Source organism: Hipposideros armiger, unplaced genomic scaffold (genome assembly GCF_001890085.2).
Source record: "Hipposideros armiger isolate ML-2016 unplaced genomic scaffold, ASM189008v1 scaffold_44, whole genome shotgun sequence".
Lineage (NCBI taxonomy): Eukaryota > Metazoa > Chordata > Mammalia > Chiroptera > Hipposideridae > Hipposideros > Hipposideros armiger.
The window spans coordinates 2,326,716-2,346,164 of record NW_017731394.1 but is presented as its reverse complement, the minus strand read 5'-3'; the positions used below and the strand labels follow the sequence as shown (position 1 = coordinate 2,346,164).

Sequence of the window (19,449 nt, the reverse complement as noted above, 5' to 3'; positions counted from 1 at the left end):
GGGCCCGTTGAAGAAGGAATGGCTACTACACACATATGGCGGGATATGTGTTGCCTTATTTAGCCTCATGGCAACCCCGAGAAGTGGGTATTATTCTGTCTCACAGATGAAGGAAACAGGCGTGGGGTGTTTGTGGTGATGAAGGAGACCAGCTGCTAATGCGAAGCTGGGTTTGGAACCTGGGTCCGTTCCATTCTCCTTTGCACCCCATTACCCAGGAGGCAGTCTCTCCCCTCTGCAGAGAGGCCAACTCCATCTGAATTCTCTGGAGGGGGCAGGAGTCTCTTACTCCACCTGGTGGCAAACCCCGTCTTTCACTGGCCCATGGCAGGAATTTCTCCTGACCCACGACAGTGTCTGTGGAATGGGACAAACTGGGGTTTCTGTGAGAAGAATGATCAGGTCCTATCCACACCTCACAGCCTCAGGTGACCAGTCTCTGTGGCCGTTCTCTGAGAGTGTGTGCTGAGGGGGTCCCCTTCTGCCCTTCCAGGGACACCCCAGCTGGGCCTCACCCCCTCTCTCTGCTGCCTCACAGGCCCTTCATGCTGCTGCCACCACTGATGGAGTGGATGCGCGTGGCCATCACCTACGCAGAGCACCGCCGCAGCCTCACCGTGGACAGTGGCGACATCCGGCAGGCGGCCCGGCTGCTGCTGCCCGGCCTAGACTGCGAGCCCCGGCAACTCAAGTACGGAACCAGGAAAGAGCGAGGCGGGAGGGCCCCGGCTTCTATGCCCAGCCCCTGGCCATCCCCCCTGTTCCCTCCTTCCCCTGGAGGTCGCGAGGGGTAGCAAGCAAGGACTGCCGTGCGTTCAAGCTGCTCTTAGGGTGTTCTGTGTGCATGCTGAGCCTGTTAGAGCTCATCATCCTGGGCCTTGGCTGCTTTCTGGATGCGTCTCCTGCAACCATTGGTCTGGTGCACAGAGCAGACAGACACACATGTGGATTTGGGCAGGAGAGCTCCCCCAGTCTGACTCTCTGGGATATTCGGGGGGAAAGCAGCAGAAGTGGGTCCTCTCTTTCCTCTCTTCCTATAATTGCGGCCATTTTCTTGAGCCTAAGTGCAGACATTGTGCTGAGCCCTTCCTTTTAACATGCACTATCTTGGTCCTCGTGACAACTTTAGAGAAGAAAGGGCTATAATGTCCCTATTACAGATGGAAAAAACTAAGGACCTGGGAGGAACAGTAATTTGCCCACAGATACATAGTTAACAGAGTGGCCGTGCCCGAATTTAAACTCAGGTCCATATGGCCCCAAGGCTTGGCTCCTAACTTCCTTCCCGGTGTGCCTCTCTTGGATTGGATTGGTCTCCTGAAGGAGTTTCAGAGAAGGCTCCTCCTGGCTATCCTTGGCCTGTGTTGGCCTTACATCTTTTTTATTTTTTTGACGTGCCCGGACTCCAGTTATGTATGCCCTCTGTTTTCATGGAAAATGCCCGAACCTCATTCTGGGACATAAACTTTCTATTCTTGGCCCAACCTGGGCTCCAGGCTGAAGCGGCCTATTGGGAGCCCATGGTGTATCCTTGGTAGATGCAGGTTTTATCTGTGACCCTCCTTTGGTAGCACAGCTTGATGGCAGTGGGATTCTGGGCCGCTCTCTGCCATCTCCTCAGTGCTTTAGGGCCTCACCAGGAAGCCTTGAGAGGAGAGATTGTAGAGCCAAGAACTGGAACTTGGTCACAACGATCGTTCTATAGGCCAAGTGCAGCCTTCTCCATGCAAAAACTATCCAGCCAAGGTCTGTGGCCCAAGCCCAGACCAGGAAGGCCCCTGATAGATCATTTTAGAGGGGACTTTGTCTCCTGGCAACTGACAGCTCCCGAGAGCTCAGAACACTTCTTTAATATGTTTATAGAACAACAAAAGTATGTGTTCTTCATGTCACTGAGGGCAGCAAGGCCAGTCACTGCTGATCAGATAGTAATTCCCAGTCCTTCCCACCCACCTTGTCTGCACGCCGCATGTCAGCCTAGCACAACTGTCACAACTGTCACGAGAGGTGGTGTCCTAGCAGAAAGAACCCACACGGTCATGCTCACACACATCCGGGTCTCTTCTGTGCAGACCTGAATGCTGCTTCAGTTCCTTCCGGAGGCTGGATGCCCGAGCAGCTACTGAAAGATTCAACCAGGACCTGGGTTTCCGCATGCTCAACTGTGGGAGGACGGACCTCATCAACCAGGCCATCGAGGCCCTGGGCCCAGACGGGGTGAATACCATGGATGACCAGGTGCGTTCTGAGAGCTCCGCTAGCCAGGTGTAAGGACCAGAGTTCGTCAGCATTCGTGATTGCCAGAGTTGGTGATAACAGTCCTTTCTGTCCCAAACCTGAGAGCTGCTCAGCTCTGTGCTCTAAGAGGTGGGCGGGCTCCGGAACCGTGCCCTGTCTGTTTCAGGTGGGCGTCAGCTTGGAGACCTCTGTAGCATCCTTTGGAAAACGTTTGTAATGGGGATTCTGCTTCCTCTCACTGGAAGGCTGGAGACGGTCCCAGATGGCACAGGGCTGGGCAAAGCCTGATGACAAGCTCTGGATAATAATCACCAGCACTTTGTATTAGAGCATCTTGTGTGCCTACTATACGCCGGGCACCTAGACATCCTGGCCTTCACGGAGTTAACATTCTCGTGGGGGAGACTGATCATAAGAAACATAAACATGTAAAATACAGAGCATGTTAGTGGGAAGTGCTAAGGAGTAAAATGAAGCCCCCCAAAAAAGTGTTGGAAGTGTTTACGATTTTAGATAGAATTTAACTTGAGTTTTTAGTGTGTTCTGTGTTTTTTTGCCATGCATAGCTAACATTTATGTAGCACTTAACTATGTTCCAGGCATTGTTCTAAGCGCTTGGCACAGATTAACTCCTTTAATCTTTATAACAGCCCTACCATGTAGGTACTATTATTATCCCCATTTTATTGATGAAGAAACTGAGGTACAGAGAAGTTGACTTACCTGAGGTCACACAACTACGAAGGAGCAAAGCTGGGATTAGAAAAACCCATGTAATCCGACTCCATGCTCTTATCCACTAGGAATATCCACCTTGTTTATATGATGCAATTTTGTGAGCACTTGCAGTGTGGGCATTGTCACTGTGGTTTGGAAGACCACACAGAGGCATGGGAAAAGTTAAATGGCAAACTGAGGGTTAGGGAACACTCTCAGATGAGGTGACAGCATGATATAGGGCGTGAGGAAGCGCCAGGTGAACCGTGAGGCTGAGTGGATTTTGTCAGGTGGGGCAGGGGAGACCAAGGAAGGCTTCCTCCTGGGGGATCTGACCCAGGCCTGAGGGAGGGGGGCTGGGGTGAAGCAGAGAGGAGTGGGGCAGGCATTCCAGAGAAGGGAGATGATTAGAGCAAGAGCATGCAGGTGGGACTATTAGAGCTCATGCTGGGACAGGGGAGACCACAAGGCTGGGGGTGCTGCGGTGGACAGTGGGGACGTGACAGGCTGGGTGTCAGCTCTCCCAGAGGCCCCTCTGTGAATGCAGATTCCGGGCTTTCGTGGGAGCTTTTGTCCTGGGGGAGTCATCTTCCTCGTAAGCTCCATGGCCTGTAGCTTCAGACACAGCATGGGTTTTAGCTGCCACATCGTAGCAGTGATATCTTGGACAAGTAGCCTACCTCTCTGAGCCTCAGTTTCCTCGCCTCCGACATGGAGGATAATAGCACCTGCCCCATAGGCTTATTGTGAGACTTTGCCTCTGGTACGTAATAAATGCTCGATAAACATTCATTCTGGTTTTGTTGTTCATACGATGATGACGATGGTTATCCCTGAAATCTGTTAATCAGCCGCTTTTGATTTAGCCTCTTTATGTGTCTGGAGTAGGGATGAGGCCGACACAAAAAAGTAGTTTCTCTTCACAAGCCTCCTAGCCTGGTTTCAACTCCAAATCATGTACAGATGTATGGAGGGGAAAAAAGCCAGGCATGTGCAAGAGGGTTTGATAAAACAAAGCCGAATTTTCCCTCTGTGGCAGTTGGCTTTTCTCTAAATGCTGGATCCTGTTTGCTCCCTCAGCCTTGGTATTTATAGAATGATCTGTGGGTAAACAGTGCTCTCACCCATGATTAATCTCAGGCCATTTCTTTATCTCTGGGCATGAGGCAAGGATTTATGAGGTAAGGAGATCTTGTCTACACACAAATAACCTAATAAATAACATCACGGGCTGCAGACAAACGCTTGCCAGGATCCAGCTGTGGAATAACACTTTCCACTGCTGCTTTTGCTATTACTGGCCCCAGAGAAAGGTTCCCGGCCAGGAGGCAGCCCCGTGAACCATGCACCTAAACTCAGGGAGGGAGGGCCCTCAGCTTTCGGAAAAGCTCTGAACTGCCCAGTAGCACGAGATGGTACACTCAAACACCTCTCCCCCTTCCGTGAGACGCTCCTCAAAGGGCGACCTTCACAGCTCAGGTGGGCCCGGGTTCTGGTCTGGGTTCTTGTTCTCGATGTTTACGAGGCTTTGGGCAAGTTATCCTTCAGTCTGCTCCTCATCTGTAAAATGGATAATAATAGAACCTCCTTAGGGATATTAATGGTGATTAAATGCAATAATGCATATAAATCACTTCACACAGTGATTTACTATGACACAGGGCCTGAGGTACGTTAGGATATGGCAGTTTAATATAGCAGCTGTGATAGTGCTGTTGTGTTATTTTAATTAGTTAGCTTAATCAAGATAAGCTTACTCTGTACTAAGCACTTTATATATATAACATATACTCTTTACAACAGCCCTGTAAGATAGATACTGATGTTATTCCCATTCTGAAGGTGAGATAACTGAGGCACAGAGAGGTACAAGTAACTAGTACAAAGTTTACAGCTCTCCGCGGCACAGGTGGCTTTGCACCTGAGTCTGGCTGCAGAGCCTGTGCTCTTCACCCCTCTGGTGTCCTGCAGTGCTCATGGAAATGTCCCCTACTCACCCTTCAGGGGTCCTATATCCATTGGGCCTGAGAGAGGCAGGCGTTCCAGCACCAGGCACAGGATGCTCAGGGTGAACAGCAGGTCCAGCAGGAGGCCTGGCTCTATGGTTTCTGGGGCCGAGGCCTGTGGAATATGTTGTGTTCTGTTTCCAGACAGTTCAGCATCTGCCTTTGATTCCTGTAGGGTATGACCCCGCTGATGTACGCCTGTGCTGCAGGGGACGAAGCGATGGTTCAGATGTTGATTGATGCAGGAGCAAACTTGGACATCCAGGTGTGTAAGCACCCAGGCCTCTAACCAAGCAAGACAAGACCCAAGGTCTCTATCAGTTGCACTGGGTGCAGTGTTTTGAACAACTGGGTAGATGTGTCTCAGAGGACTGGAAATACAAGATGCATGGAGATCCCAATTAGCCAAGATTTGGGCTTTCTGAGAGGGGTAAGCTGAGGGGGCAGTTGAGTGGCCATGATTCTGTTACTGCAGCACCTCTTCCCATTTACCAACCTAATCCCTAGCCTTCCCTCCCGTCTCCAAATGCTTCTAGCTCTGCCTCCCTCAGAGGCCTAAAGTGCTCCCTCACTGCCATTCTGCCGAGGGCAGGCATCACTAATTGAGCCTTGTCCACATGGTGCTCCAGGCAGGCATTATCAATCAAATGTGGAAAGCACCTGAGTTGATTCCTAGCCACCATTCCTGTAGGGTACCCCCTTAGCTCAGATGCCTGTGTCACCTGCCCAGGAATGTCACTCACCCAAGAAACCCTGATCAGTTGTGGTATTGTTCCAGGTTCCAAGCAACAATCCCAGGCACCCCTCCATTCACCCCGACAGCCGGCATTGGACTTCGCTGACATTTGCTGTGCTGCACGGACACATCTCTGTGGTCCAGGTGAGCTCTTGCCAGGTATGCAGTGTGCCTCCAGCTTGCCAGGTAGGCTGGGCCTCAAGCATAGCCCCAGCCTCGCCTGAATGAGCAGCTGCCTGGAATCTGAGCTACCAGAGGCACTGTTTAAGTGCTCCCCTGGTCAGCAGAGCAGAGACCCACGTGGTTTGTCTCAAGGAAGAGGGCTGAGGGCTTTAGTGTGAGGATGTATGTGGGATTTTAGGGACCAAGACCTAGGTTCAAGCAGTCCCAGGCCTGCCCGTCATCTTTGTCTCTCTCGGTGAGTCTCAGGGCATGCTGGAATCTGCGTGTCTGCTCAATTTTCTCTCTTCCCTCCATCTTTCCAACCCTTAGCTTTTTCTGCTCCTTCACGAACTCCCACAGAGCTGGCCCTGTATCATGGTGTCCTTCCTGTTCTGCCTCTCCCCATGAACAGGCTCAGCGTACCACTTTCCCAGTTCCTGAGGGAGGACTCAGATTGGCACAGCTCACCTGTTGAGCCAAGCCACATTGTTGCTCACCTTGTAGCTGCGACTGGTGTGAGGATGGGGTTCAGGCCTAGAAGTGGAAGCTGTGAGCAGAGCAGCATTCAGCCCCAGCCGGGGCACCGGCCACACTGCCACCCGACTCCCAGACTCCTTTGCTCCTCGGGCCACCGGGGTTTACAGGATGTGGCACCCCTCCCCAGGAGTTCCTATGATTACCCTCTCTGTCTGCTAGATTGTGAGTCCTTGAGGGCACAGGTCATATCCGGCTTATTCGTGTTTGCCATCACAGCTCTGGCCTGTAGTAGGGACTCAGTAAATGGTGGTTACGAGCCTAGCTGCCACATCCTGCCTGCTGTTTGGTTACTGCCCTCCTAAAGACCTGAGCAAAGTTCCAGCCTAGCCCAGACTGGTCTACAGGGCTGTGCCCTGGATTTGCCTGGACTGGTGCCCAGTTTCGTCCCAATGGGCAGTCTTCCACCTCCACTACCTTGGCGCATGGGCTCAGGGGGTGGTGCCATGACTGGTTTCTGACTGACAATGGTCTCCAGCTGACAGCATCCCCTGCTGTCCACACACTGGAATGGAGGCTGAGAGCTCAGCCGGACCCCCCACACCTGGTCTCCAGGTGAGAGGCAGGCAGGGTCCCCCCGCCCCCAGACTGCCAAGCACAGCCTCGGAGGAGGGTTTGTTTGGTCTCCAGAAACCTGGGAACGATGGAAGGTGGTTCCTTCCAGAGCAGCCGGTCAGGAAAGGTGAGACGGAGCTGAAAGTCACCTGGCCGAGTGGTGCAGACACCACCCCTGCCCCAAGGCAGAGCCAGCCTGTCTCAGCTAGAACTGCTTGGTATCTGTTAACCCTGCCCCCTGTGTCCCCAGACAGGCCTGCCCCTGCCAGAATGGGGAGAGGGCACCTGGTGTCCTATACAGCAAAGCTGTGCTGCAGCGCCCCCCCAGACTTGGGTACCTCATGGAACCTCTGAGGGAACCCTAAAGCCACTGTAATTGTTATTGAGCCCCCCTGGGGAGTTGAGCACCATTTCACTTAATCCCCAACAATGCTGCAAATGCTCTCCCTGTTTTCCAGAGGAGGAAGACAGAGACTTGGAGAGTTGAGGTGCCTTCCCCACCACCTCTGCTGTCCCCCAGAGCCTCAGTTTCCCCCAATAGATTGGAGGGGTGATGCTTTGTATTCTGCTCATCTGCATGAGTGCCTAGGAAGGTTATGGCAGAAACAGCTCAGAGGTCCCCACAGCTTAGGGGCTTGGTCCAAGGCAACAAGAGTGGAAGTGAAGGTTCTAGAAACTTGGAGCTGTGAGGGTAACCTGGATTTCTAAAGTTCTGGTTCTTTGGCTGCCTGGATGTGACGGGTCTTGGCCACATGTCTGGAGGGAATGCAAGGTCCGTCCCCCAAAGCCTCCCGATACACATGCCCCAGACACTTCTGCCGTCATTCTTAAGTGTCTTCCTCTGTGCCCTGACAGTTGCTGCTGGACGCTGGCGCCCACGTGGAGGGCTCAGCAGTGAATGGTGGTGACGACAGCTATGCAGAGACACCCCTGCAGCTTGCCTCTGCGGCTGGTAGGTACCGGCTGCCCTCCCCGGCTGCCCTAAGGCTCTACCTGCGCCTCCCCACTCATCCCCCACCCTGGCTGGGCCAGAGGCTAGACATTTGGCCTTGAAACCCCTCCTTCTGGGCCCCGGGGGGCCCCCCTCACCCTATCCATCAGTGTTTCCGCTGTGCGCAACACCCAGGCCGGTCCCAGCCGAGCGGCACCGTGCCGTGGATGGCGGGCGCATCCTCAATCCGCCTTGTCTTTTAGGCAACTACGAGCTGGTCAGCTTGCTGCTGAGCCGAGGCGCTGACCCCCTCCTCAGCATGCTCGAAGCCAACGGCATGGCGTCCTCCCTCCATGAGGATATGAACTGCTTCAGCCACTCGGCCGCCCATGGCCACAGGTACCCAGATGGGGTTTCTGCCCTCTGTGATGTGGGGCACAAAACAGGTCTCAGGAGCCTGGATCCCCAAACGGGGAGCAAAAGAGCTTGACCTGGAGACCTGTCCAGACCTGGGGGAGGTGGGCGGCGGCTATGTGTGAGCCAGCCAGAAAGGAGACCCAGGTCCTCAACCGCATGGGGGTCCCCGAAGTTGGAGGGCCCAAAGACACTGGGTCACTTAGAGAGGCCCCACCGCTGATTTCTGGCACACCAGGGACTGGAGCCAGAGCAGGCCCTCCATTTCCCATAAGACTCTGCCCTGCAACCGCCCCAGGCCTGCCTCAGGGCCACATCCATTCCATGCTTGATGGTGGTTCTCCGGTGCGGCAGTGGCTCCAGGCCCTTCCACACAGCATATGGCTGGGCCACGAAGAGGCTCCTGGCGGCTCTGCGGGAAATCCCATCCCTCCAGGAGCAGATGGTGGGCCTTGCTTTGTGGGGGCCAAGCCTGCCCAGGGGTATGGCGGGACAGCAGCCGGCGAGACCAGAGCTGTGAGGCAGCTCTGGGAGAGCAGAGAGACAGAGAGGAGATTATAAGAAGGCAGAGACGGGCAGGTGGACGCCTACTTCTCGTTCCGAACACTGTTCTCAAAGCCAGACTGGGCCCTTGCTGTGTTCGCTTCCCCAGAATGCTTTTCTTCTACACCTTCTGCCCACCCGGCCCCCATACGCACCCGCCTAAAGCAACTTCGCCCTCTGCTGCCATCTTGCTCATCATGGCCTTTCTACACTGCCCAGCACCCCGTATTTTTCCCCACTGCAGCTTCCTTGCCCTTCTTGGAAATTGCCTGTCTGCTCACCTGCTCCTCGCTGTCTGTGTGTGACACGGGATTCCTGGGACAGGCACGGTGGCTAGCTTACCTTCACATACCAGTGCCCAGCACAAACTAGGTGCCCTGCGAACTTGCTGAGCTAGCAAAGCTCCAGCTGGCCCAGCCCTTGGGGATGACCCTGGTCCTTCAGGGAGTCTCGGGGCCATGAGCTTGGCTGCCTGGCACAGCCTGGCCTCCATCATGGAGTAGGGAGGGTCGTATGAAAGGGGCCAGGCAGGGCTGCTGGGAGGAGGCTCAGCTCCCAGGTGACCGACCTGTGGACCTGCCCATGCCGCAACCATCCTAGTGTCCCAAGCCACAGGACATGACGGAATGAGCCTAAGGCTTCGAGCCAGAAGTCCTGGGTCTGCATTTCTGCCAAGTGTGAGCTTAAGCAAGATGTCTCCATCACCTGTAACTGGTGATGTTCATGGGATCTCAGAGTTAAGTGCATGGAACATACAGTACATGGGAACATACTGTGTCAGGTCCAAAATTCTGCACATTCGTATATATGAATGGATTGTACATAACATTCGTCTTTACTTCACATCACTTATTAATGGAAGGAAGTGGGTATAAGCATGTGCTGTGTTTCAGACACTTGTGCATGTATAAAGCTGGCTGCTGTCTCAGAGGACTGCTGTGTGTCAGGCTCTGCATTCGATGCCATCACACTGGCCCCACATTAACCCCAGGAGAGGGTGATCTGCTGCCGTGTTCTCCAGGACAAGCAGGCAGGGCTCAGAAATGTGGAACCACCTATGTGAGATCACACAGCCAGAATAGCAGAGCCTACTTAGCCCCAGAGCCCGTGACTTCTCGGCAGTACAAAGATGGCAGAAGGGAGGGAGGGGTCTCCAGCACCCTCCCCTGCCTCCCCCAGGTGTCTGGGGATCGGAGGGGCCGGGACCCCTGGCCCAGCTGCCTGGGAGGGGGAAGACCATGAGCCCTTTGTGCTGCAGAAGTCCCAGTGTAGGCCATCTGGGCCACAGGGCGCTGAGAGGCAGCTCGGTGGGCACCGTCCATGGTGTGGATCTCAGGCATCACCCTCCTGCGTCCCTTGGCCCACAGGAACGTCCTGAGGAAGCTCCTGACGCAGCCACAGCAGGCCAAGGCAGACGTGCTATCGCTGGAGGAGATCCTGGCTGAAGGCGTGGAGGAAAGCGATGCGTCCAGCCAGGGCAGCGGCAGCGAGGGGCCCGTGCGGCTGAGCCGGACCCGCACCAAGGCCCTGCAGGAGGCCATGTACTACAGCGCAGAGCACGGCTACGTGGACATCACCATGGAGCTGCGGGCGCTGGGTGAGGCCCCGGGGCGTGCATGTACACGCACGCATTCTGCTGTTCAGCAGCCAGGGAGGGCAGGGCCCACAGGGGCAGACAGGCCACAAGGCAGCTGAGCACAGGGCAGGGCTCGGTCTCCCTAGGCCTGGACAGGTGGCCAGGACAGGAGATGCACGGAGCCTCCGACAGCCCTCGGCAGGGACTCATCTTGAGGTTGTCACCCCAGCCCTCGTTCTCAGACCCTGCCACCCTCTCTGGTTGGGGTGTTGCTGCCCCTGCCCTGGTCATTGCCCTGGAAAGAGTATTCCTGGGAGAGACCTTAGCACTAGAAGTCATTTCCGGTCAACCAGATAGCTCGCCTCTCCCTCAGCCAACCTCTTGCACACTCTGGGTCTGCAAGTCTGTAGACTTCTCTCCTCCAGGAAGGCTGGTCAGACAGACAGACCTGGGTGAGATTCCAGCTGTGCCACGTTCGCTGGCACTGGATCCTCATCTAAGGATGTGATATCATCACATGAAGCACAGGACCTGGTGCCGGCCCACTGAGAGCATTCAGTGAAAGATGGCAGTACTGTCACTGTCATGGGGACGCTCACACAAATGCCCAGCATTAGGCCAAGAGAGCAGTCCACATGGGCTTCCCTCAGCAAGCCAGCTTCAGTGTTCTTCACTGTAAAACAGGACATCACTCCCACCTACAGTCAGCAAACTAAGAATGCTGACACCACCTACGTTGTGTCCCAGGGGACACCGTGGGGTGGGGGGATGATACTATCTCTCTAATTACCAGGAACGTACTGGTTTTTGTCATGACCTTCACAAAGTTGCTTTAAATTAGCCTGTGTCCCCACTGACACATTCCAGGAAGCTGGTAAACAGCAATTATGTCCCACTAACAGACCAGTGACCTGGGCACCAGTAAAAGCCCTGGGTGACTGGACAGGTGTGGGGCCCGTGTGTCCTGCATGTTTTCTGGGCATCTGAGTCCACCTGGCCACCGCTTATAATTAATGAATCTTCCTCAGTAAGTAATTCCAGGGCCCGACAAGCAATGGGGCCAGTGTGGCCCCAGACTGAGCTGCAGATTTTCAGAGCTGGGCTCCCTGCACTTGGGCCGCAGCCATTCCTCCACCTCATCTGACGAGAACCTGGCATCCCCTGTGAGCCCTCAGGGAGGCCTGTCAGGGAAAATGAACGCTTTCCTTCCGTGGTTATCCTGCGAGGGTGTTCAGCGTGCGGGAACCGGGTGTGGGGTAGAGCGGGGGTGCTCTGCAGACGTCAGGCCCATCCCGAGAGCCTGCCGCCAGGATGTCTGCCATACGGTGGGCTCGGGGGTCTGTGTGGGGTGCGCCCTGCCGAGGGGAATGACTGCTGACCCGTCCCCTGCATGGTCCAGGCGTCCCCTGGAAGCTGCACGTCTGGATCGAGTCCCTGAGGACCTCCTTCTCCCAGTCACGGTACTCGGTGGTGCAGAGCCTCCTGCGGGATTTCGGCTCCATCAAGGAAGAGGAGTACAACGAGGAGCTGGTGACCGAGGGCTTACAGCTCATGTTCGACATCCTCAAGACCAGCAAGGTGAGTGACTCCAGGCAGGTCCCCACCCCAAGCTCCAGAACCCGTGTCCCAGAGCCCTGACCCAGATCACAGGACAGACGAAGACTGACACACAGGCAGACAGACATGGGAACACCACACACACGGATGCACAGGCACCCCCCACACACGGGGGGGGGACACTCAGTGCACCCCACACCCGGACGTGCACGGCCTGGCGGCAGAGGGCAGAGGCCGTGGATTCGTCAGGGCTGGAGCCTGGCCAATAGGCAATTTAGGGAGTCAGTGATGAGGGAACAGGCATCTCTCGCTGAGCCAGAGCCAGGAGAAACAAAAGGCAGCGGCTGCTTGAATCCTGGCCTGGACTTTTGAAATCAGCCTGACGTATCTTCAGCTGTAAACAGACGGCCACAGCGGGCGGGCGAGCTATAATAACAGGCCCTCTCTCTGCCTCTCCCCCCACAGAACGACTCTGTCATCCAGCAGCTGGCTGCCATCTTCACACACTGCTATGGCAGCAGCCCCATCCCCAGCATCCCAGAGATTCGGAAGACCCTGCCGGCCAGACTAGGTGAAGGCCTGTGGCCCTCCCAGCCACACGACTTTCCAGATCTCCCTCCGTGCTTTCTTCCCCCTTTTCCCTCTCATCTTTTCCTCCTTTCCCATTTCCAGGTGCCAAGGCCCTGGCCTGTTTCTCTTCTTCACCCTTGTGCCCCACCCCCACTCCCCCCGAGGTGAGCTCCTCCATCATGTCCCTTTTCTCTCTTCCCTTTTGGCACAGATCCTCACTTTCTGAACAACAAGGAGATGTCGGATGTGACCTTTCTCGTGGAAGGAAAGCTGTTTTATGCACATAAAGTCCTGCTGGTGACAGCTTCTAACAGGTAGGCAGCCTTGGATAACAAAGGGGGCAGGTGCAGCTTCTTTTCAGATGTGAGGTGATAGATGCACTGGAGAAGCCTTGGGCTGGGGCTGCACCTGCCCCCTCTGCCACGCGAGGTGCATCACATAGCGAGAGAGCGCACCTCCCCCACCACGGGGCATGAGGCAGTGACAGTAGGGAGGGGACCCAGAGTTCTCCAAGAGAGCACTGAGGTTATATTCTTTCTGGTCAAGTTATTGCCTTTATTAGAAAATATAAATACTCTGAAACGAAGAGTCAGTTTTCTGGCTACAGGTGTCATGGTCATTCATATGGGGGTGGCAGCGGGGACAGAACGGGGCCTGGCCCAGCTGTCAACCTAAGGTTGACGTAAAATGTCACCCACTGAGAATTATTTTGGGAGCGTGGCAGTAATTTTTTAAATGCCCCATCTCCGGGTGACTGGTCAAGTGAAGGATGGTGCCATCGCCACACAGCAATGGAATAAGACCTGCCTTGTGTCACCTCCTCGCTCCAGGTTCAAGACGCTGATGACCAATAAATCAGAACAAGATGGAGATAACAGCAAAACCATTGAGATCAGCGATATGAAGTACCACATTTTCCAGGTGTGTGGGTCTCACTTTTGGGGGGATGCCTCCTTCCCCAGTAGCCCCGCCCTGGCTTTGTCCGTCAGTTGTGAGTTGGTTATTATCTTCCACTCCATCCACAATGCCTTCTGTGTTCTGCTGAATCAGTGGTCAGGTGGGAGCGTCCAGGTTTTTCCCAGGCAAAAGCAGCCACTCCGTTGTGGGGTTGTAGCTGCAGAGCCTGTCTCACAGGTGTGGAGCTTTAACCACTAGACGAGGGATCTAGACAAAGTGAAAGGATCTAGACAGGAACACGCCACATACGCGTGAGTTCTCGTTCCTCAGAGGACCCTCAGCAGCAGTCACTGCCTGAGCACCTGCTGGCCATGCAGACCCTCAGGCCCCACAGGCCCTACCCCAGACCTCCCACATTCTAACAAGACCCCGGGAGGGTGGCGTGCACACACGGCCTGAGAAGCACTGGTGTTGGCTGCGTCGCTCCTCCCAAGTATCAGGCCCCAGCCATGCTGGCCAAGCAGAAAAGCCATGATGATCCCATCCTGGCCGTGGAAGATCAAGGTCAGGTCTTTTGATCTCTCAGCTTTGGAGAACATCAGAGGTTGCATAATGGAAACCACAGGCGGCCAGTCATGGCAGGCGAGGTCTGGAGGAGCAGACAGGCTGGGATCTCAGCCGAGCCCCAGCTGAGAGCTCCTTTCTGGAAAGTGGCAACTACAGGTCTCTAGGCTGTGTGGGGAGCTCTGGGATGCAGGGATGATCCTTAGGGGGTGAGACTGAGCTCAAGAAGCAACTGTTGTGTGGGCCCAGGATCTGGCCCTGCACAGGACAGGCTTGTGACCTAATGGGAGAGACTTCAGTCTCCCAGAAGCCCAAGAAGACACCATCTTAAAATGGCTAAATCCCTGTCTCATGTTCCCTTTAGTCATTTATTTAGCATTTAGTCATTTATGGGTGCTGTGGAGACAGCGGTAAACAGGACAGGGACCCTGCCCTTCAGGAGCAGGGTTGTGAAATAGTGTGATAGGTGTGGTGCGGCAGCAGCTGATCCTGCCTGGGGCCTTTCAGCCCCACCAGCCCCACGAGGCAGACAACCCATGTCCTCCCTGGGGAGTGCCAGGCGGAGAAAAATTAATCTACCTCTGCCTGCCAGCCACCCAGCTCCCTCAGCAAGGCTCCCAGGGAGCAACTCATATGCATTCAAGTGACCTCAGGGCACCACAGATGGCTGGGCCTTGCCAAAACCAGCTCTCCAAATGCAGCAGGAGGCTGCTTTCCAGACCAGGAAGGGGAGCTGCAGGCTGCTACTGCCTGTCTCCCAGCCCACGCCCCAGGGCCTCCAGTCTTGCCGAGGGGCTGCCCTGAGGCCATCCCTTAGCAAAGAATCCTGGGAGATCCCACCTGCTCCATTCCCAACCCTGGGCCAGGGGCTTTTGCCCTCGTAGTCCACGGCTGTCCAGTTGGTGCTATGCTGAGCACCAACTCAGTGCCCAGCATGGCGGGGGATGCAGGAGGCACCCACGCGTGGGCCCACCACCTGGGACACATGTATAATAAGATCGCCATAGGCGCTCCCGCAGGGGCTGCAGAAAGCCGAGGGGAGCCTACTCCTCTGTGTGGAGGGCCTGATGTCTCCCGGAACTGGCCTGGGGCCGAGGTGAGGCTGGCCAGGCCACCTCCCTGCTCCTCTCCACAGAGGTTGGACTCCTTCCCCTGGACTCTCTGGTGCCTCCTCCAGCCTGGGGACCCCATCCTAACAGAGCCGGACTGTGCCGGCCGGAGCCGTGTTTACTTACACACTTTGCCAGTTCCTTGCTGGGGCTGTTTCTCCAGCCAACCAGGGAGAGACATTTTTCTTCTTCCAACTGGGAACTTCCCCAGGCTCCACAATGTGATGGCAGAGTTTGTAACTTAGACCTCAGCAGAATTGAATGTATTCCCCTCACCCCACCCCCAACCCTGGGCCGCCTCCTTTGGTATCCCAGGACCCCCGATCCTGACAGCCCCAGGTGGGGCTGGGCCAGGCAGCCACGTGACCTCTGGCCCTGACCTTGGCAGCTCTGTGCTTTCCTTCCACGGGAACAATGCAGGAGGGAGTCAGGATGTGGCTCTCACCTACACGTGGAGTCCTAGCATGGAGGAGACAGCTGAGGCTGGCTTGTGAGGGGAGCCAGGTAGACTGTCATCCCCTCAGAACCCCACCTCCCGCCCTAAAGGAGGAGTGAGCAGTGTGGTGCTGGTGCGCGGACGGGCTCTGGTGTGGGAGTCAGGAAACCTGAGCCACGGCAGCTTGCCCCTGTGGGCCTCGGCTTCCCTCGCTGTGAACAGACTCTGCCCTCCTGGACTCACAGCGTCATGAGGGCTGAAGAGAAACCATCCCGTGGACGGAAGCTGGTCATACACACAGGAAGTCAGGAGAGGTCTTGGAGCTGACTTCTAGAGGTTGCATTCCAGGAAAAACACAAACATTTGAGTCTCAGCTTGAGTGAGAGTTGGAGGATCTGCAGACATCAACATGCAGAGGGATGGAGGGCGTGGCTGGGGTCCCTAGGGGGAGCGGCTGGAGTGGCACGCGGGGGGCCGCTGAGGACTTGGGCACTGCGGGTCCACTTGGCGATCACACGGGTCCTCTTCCCACTGCAGATGATGATGCAGTATCTGTACCACGGAGGGACGGAATCCATGGACATCCCTACCGCCGACATCCTGGAGGTGAGGATCTGGCTGGTTTGCTCGGCCTCGGGGGGCCTGGTGCCCACCTGTCCCGCCTCCCCATTCACTCCATGCCTGAGACATCTGCCAGGTCTCAACCCCCCTCTCAGCATTTGGACCGCGAGGACCTCCTGGTTCCCTGCTGGTCCTTTGTGTGTGTCAGGAAGGGCAGTTCTGAGAGACGGAGCAATTGGATGCCCCCCCCCCCAGCCTGACCTGGGCCACACCCAAGGGTTACAAAGGGACTTCCCAGTGGGGAGAGTAAGTAAAGGAGCATCAAGGCAGCTAGGCCTCCCACTCACTTCCTCACAGCTTAGAAAACGGAACCGCTTGCTGGGTCGTGTAGACGAAGCCTGTAGCTTCTACTGGGTTGTCGGAAAAGTCATCACACATTTTTGCAACAAAAAACAGAAAAAATAGGGCCGGCCGAGTGGCACGATGGTTAAGAACTGGCTTGGGACGCCAGAGGGCCCCGGTTCGGATCCCACATATGAGGGCCAGTGACACTGCCCTCTACAGCTAAGATGCTGAACAACGGCTCAACCTGGAGCTGGGCTGCCCTGAGTCGCTGGCGACGGCGTGGGCTGCAGTCCCTGTGGCAGTGGATTGCCATGGGCTACCGTGTGTAGCCAGCAGCCAGCGTGAGCGGCCAGCAGCCAGCGTGAGCGGTTGTCCAGAAGCCGGCGACTGATCTGCCTCACCTGGGAAGAGAGCAATGATGGTGCCAACTTGGGCCAGTGAAGCAACGTCCTCCACAACTAGACTGAAGAACAAAATGACAGCAACTTGTCTGTTCCCCTTCCCCCAATTCCCCAGCGCTGTTCCCATCCCCCAATTCCCCAATAAAACAATCTTTTTAAAAAAAAAAAAAAAACCAAAAAATACGTCATGACTTTTCCGACAACCCAATAGTTGAAGACCTCCTGAGGTCAGAAATCCCAGCTAGCATCTGTCACCCATCCTGTGCCTCCTGGATGTCCCAGCAAATACCTAGCTGACCTAGAGCAGAAATCAATCAAGGCCATCAGACTCGACCTGCTGATGTGGGCAGGGCCCTGAGGGTTGGGAGGAAGCCGGGCACACAGCACGGGGCAGCTTTCTGTTCTGTGATGCCTGGGCCGCGGGCCTGGCCCTGTGTACCCAAGGCCGCCTTTGCCTCCCCACAGCTGCTGTCGGCTGCCAGCCTGTTCCAGCTGGACGCCCTGCAGAGACACTGCGAGATCCTGTGCTCCCAGACCCTCAGCGTGGAGAGTGCCGTGAACACCTACAAGTATGCCAAGGTGAGGACCCCAGGTGCCCGCCAGCCACCCCAACACGTACTCTGCCGCACCCAGGCCAGGAGACGGCTGGGCAGTTTGAAGGGGAACGTAGGGAGCTGAGGGAAGGTTAGTTACTCCTGCTGTGGCCTGGGCTCATTGCTGCCCAGTAGGGCAGCACACAGCTTGGGAGGTGAGTTTTGCAGCCAGGTAGACCCCAGTTCACATTCCGGCTGTGCCACCAGGCTGTGGGACCCGGGCAAATGGCTGAGCCTCTGAGTCAAATCCACTCCACAGGTTCCTGATTTTCTCCTTAACCTGTCTTCTTTAATCTTCCCCATCTCAGTAAAGGGCACAGTCACCTGCTCAGCTGCTCAGACTCAAAACTTAGTTCTACTTGAGTTTTACAAAAAATCTCCCACATCTAGGCCATGTACCTCCGAAACACATCAGCAGTCTCTCCACTGTTCCACGCCACCGTCACATCGTGAGACTATTGAGTTGGCCTTCCCTCCCTGGGTCCCCTTCCTGGCTTTCACCCTACAGTCCGCAAGCCTCTTTGAAAAGTGTTAAAACCGTGTCACTCCTCTCCTTACACCCTCCAAAGGTTTTCCACTGCTCGCAGACTGAATGAAATCCAGCTGCTTATCGTGCTTTACGAGGCCCTAGGGTGCTGCCCACACCGCCCCTTCCAATGCCCCCGCTCGTCACCCAGCCACGCAGCCTGTCTCTGTCTGCCCACCGTGTGGTCACCTGGCTTCTTCCTTGCTTCTCCGTCTCCCCTGAACTGGAGCATTAGTTCTAAGAGAGCTCTGCAGAGACCTTGACCTTGGAACCTGGCGCCCGGTGCCTGGCCCAGTGCGGGCACTCTTTATCTATTGAGTTAAAATAGTTACTGAGCATCTACCACGTGGACGCTCCCACGCTGTACGCTGGACACCGGCGGTGGCAGCCCTGTCCCTGCCTGAGGGAGCTTCTAATCCAGTGGGGATAACTGCCATTCAGCACGCCATCCCCATGGGTCACAGGCAAAGAAAACGATGGGGCCGAGATTAAGACTTCAGTGATGTTCCTGGTGGCACAGCTGGGATTTGAACCCAGATCAGTCCAACCTGAAGGAGGTGCTTAGGGAAGGGATTCAGATAAGGGGTAGGTCACCTCAAGCTGCAGACGGGGCATAAGCTGGGCCCTGTCCCATGGGTACTATCCAGGGTGAGGGTGGGTGGGGCTGTGCTAGGCTGCAGGTCTCACCCCTTCTCCCTGCCCCCACAGATCCACAACGCACCAGAACTGGCCCTGTTCTGCGAGGGCTTCTTCCTTAAGCACATGAAGGCGCTCCTCGAGCAAGACTCCTTCCGGCAGCTCATCTATGGCCGCAGCAGCAAGGTGCAGGGCCTGGACCCGCTGCAGGACCTGCAGAGCACCCTGGCCGAGCGCGTGCACTCTGTCTACATCACCTCCCGGGTGTGAGGCAGGTGGGGCGCCCTGGGGGTGGGGAAGGCTGGGAGCAAGGGTTCCTGGGGTCATGTGGACCAGCCGCGTCACCAGGGCTCCGCTGGGCGGGGGCTGGTTGTAGGCCGTTTTGGAGCTGGGCTTAGTTTCCCCGACATCTCTGGTGCCGCTCTGTCCTTGGGCAGGCAGATGTGTCCTAACCACACACACCCGAACCGCCCGTCACTGGGCAGCCCGCCCCCCTCCACCCCTTTGCCCCAGGGCTGTCTGCTCAACCAGCAATGGGCAAAGGGCAGCTGTGGCCAAAAGGTGGCCCTTCCCTCCCTCGGTACCACTCACACCTTGAGGACTACTGTGTGCTCGCCTCTGTTCGCCCCTTCTCCTCTCCCGGAGGTCGGAACTCTGCTCTAAACAGCTTCTGACGGTGCCCTCCAAGCTCCAACCACCCCACTTCCCCGGCCTCAGTAAGCTCAGACTGTCCCAGCTGGGGCGCGGGGACAGCCTTATGAATGTATAGTCTGGGCACATGGCCATTTCATTCAAAAGCTGGTATTTTTCCTCGATGTCATGTTGGGAAGGCCGCCCAAATC

General features: G+C 56.0%; 1 protein-coding gene across 1 annotated transcript in view; it reads left to right on the top strand.

The window, feature by feature from the left end:
* ABTB2 (ankyrin repeat and BTB domain containing 2) overlaps positions 1-18,996 on the top strand; it is a 193,106-nt gene extending 174,110 nt beyond the window's left edge. Inside the window, exons 4-17 of the mRNA XM_019639570.1 lie at positions 539-691; positions 2,073-2,238; positions 5,137-5,226; positions 5,740-5,841; positions 7,804-7,900; positions 8,143-8,278; positions 10,204-10,433; positions 11,812-11,990; positions 12,435-12,540; positions 12,751-12,853; positions 13,370-13,460; positions 16,083-16,151; positions 17,318-17,431; positions 18,680-18,996. Of these exons, the coding sequence (XP_019495115.1) occupies positions 539-691; positions 2,073-2,238; positions 5,137-5,226; positions 5,740-5,841; positions 7,804-7,900; positions 8,143-8,278; positions 10,204-10,433; positions 11,812-11,990; positions 12,435-12,540; positions 12,751-12,853; positions 13,370-13,460; positions 16,083-16,151; positions 17,318-17,431; positions 18,680-18,877 (1,834 nt within the window). The 3' untranslated portion in view covers positions 18,878-18,996. The remainder of the gene's footprint in view (positions 1-538; positions 692-2,072; positions 2,239-5,136; positions 5,227-5,739; positions 5,842-7,803; positions 7,901-8,142; positions 8,279-10,203; positions 10,434-11,811; positions 11,991-12,434; positions 12,541-12,750; positions 12,854-13,369; positions 13,461-16,082; positions 16,152-17,317; positions 17,432-18,679) is intronic.
* Positions 18,997-19,449: the final 453 nt, after the last annotated feature.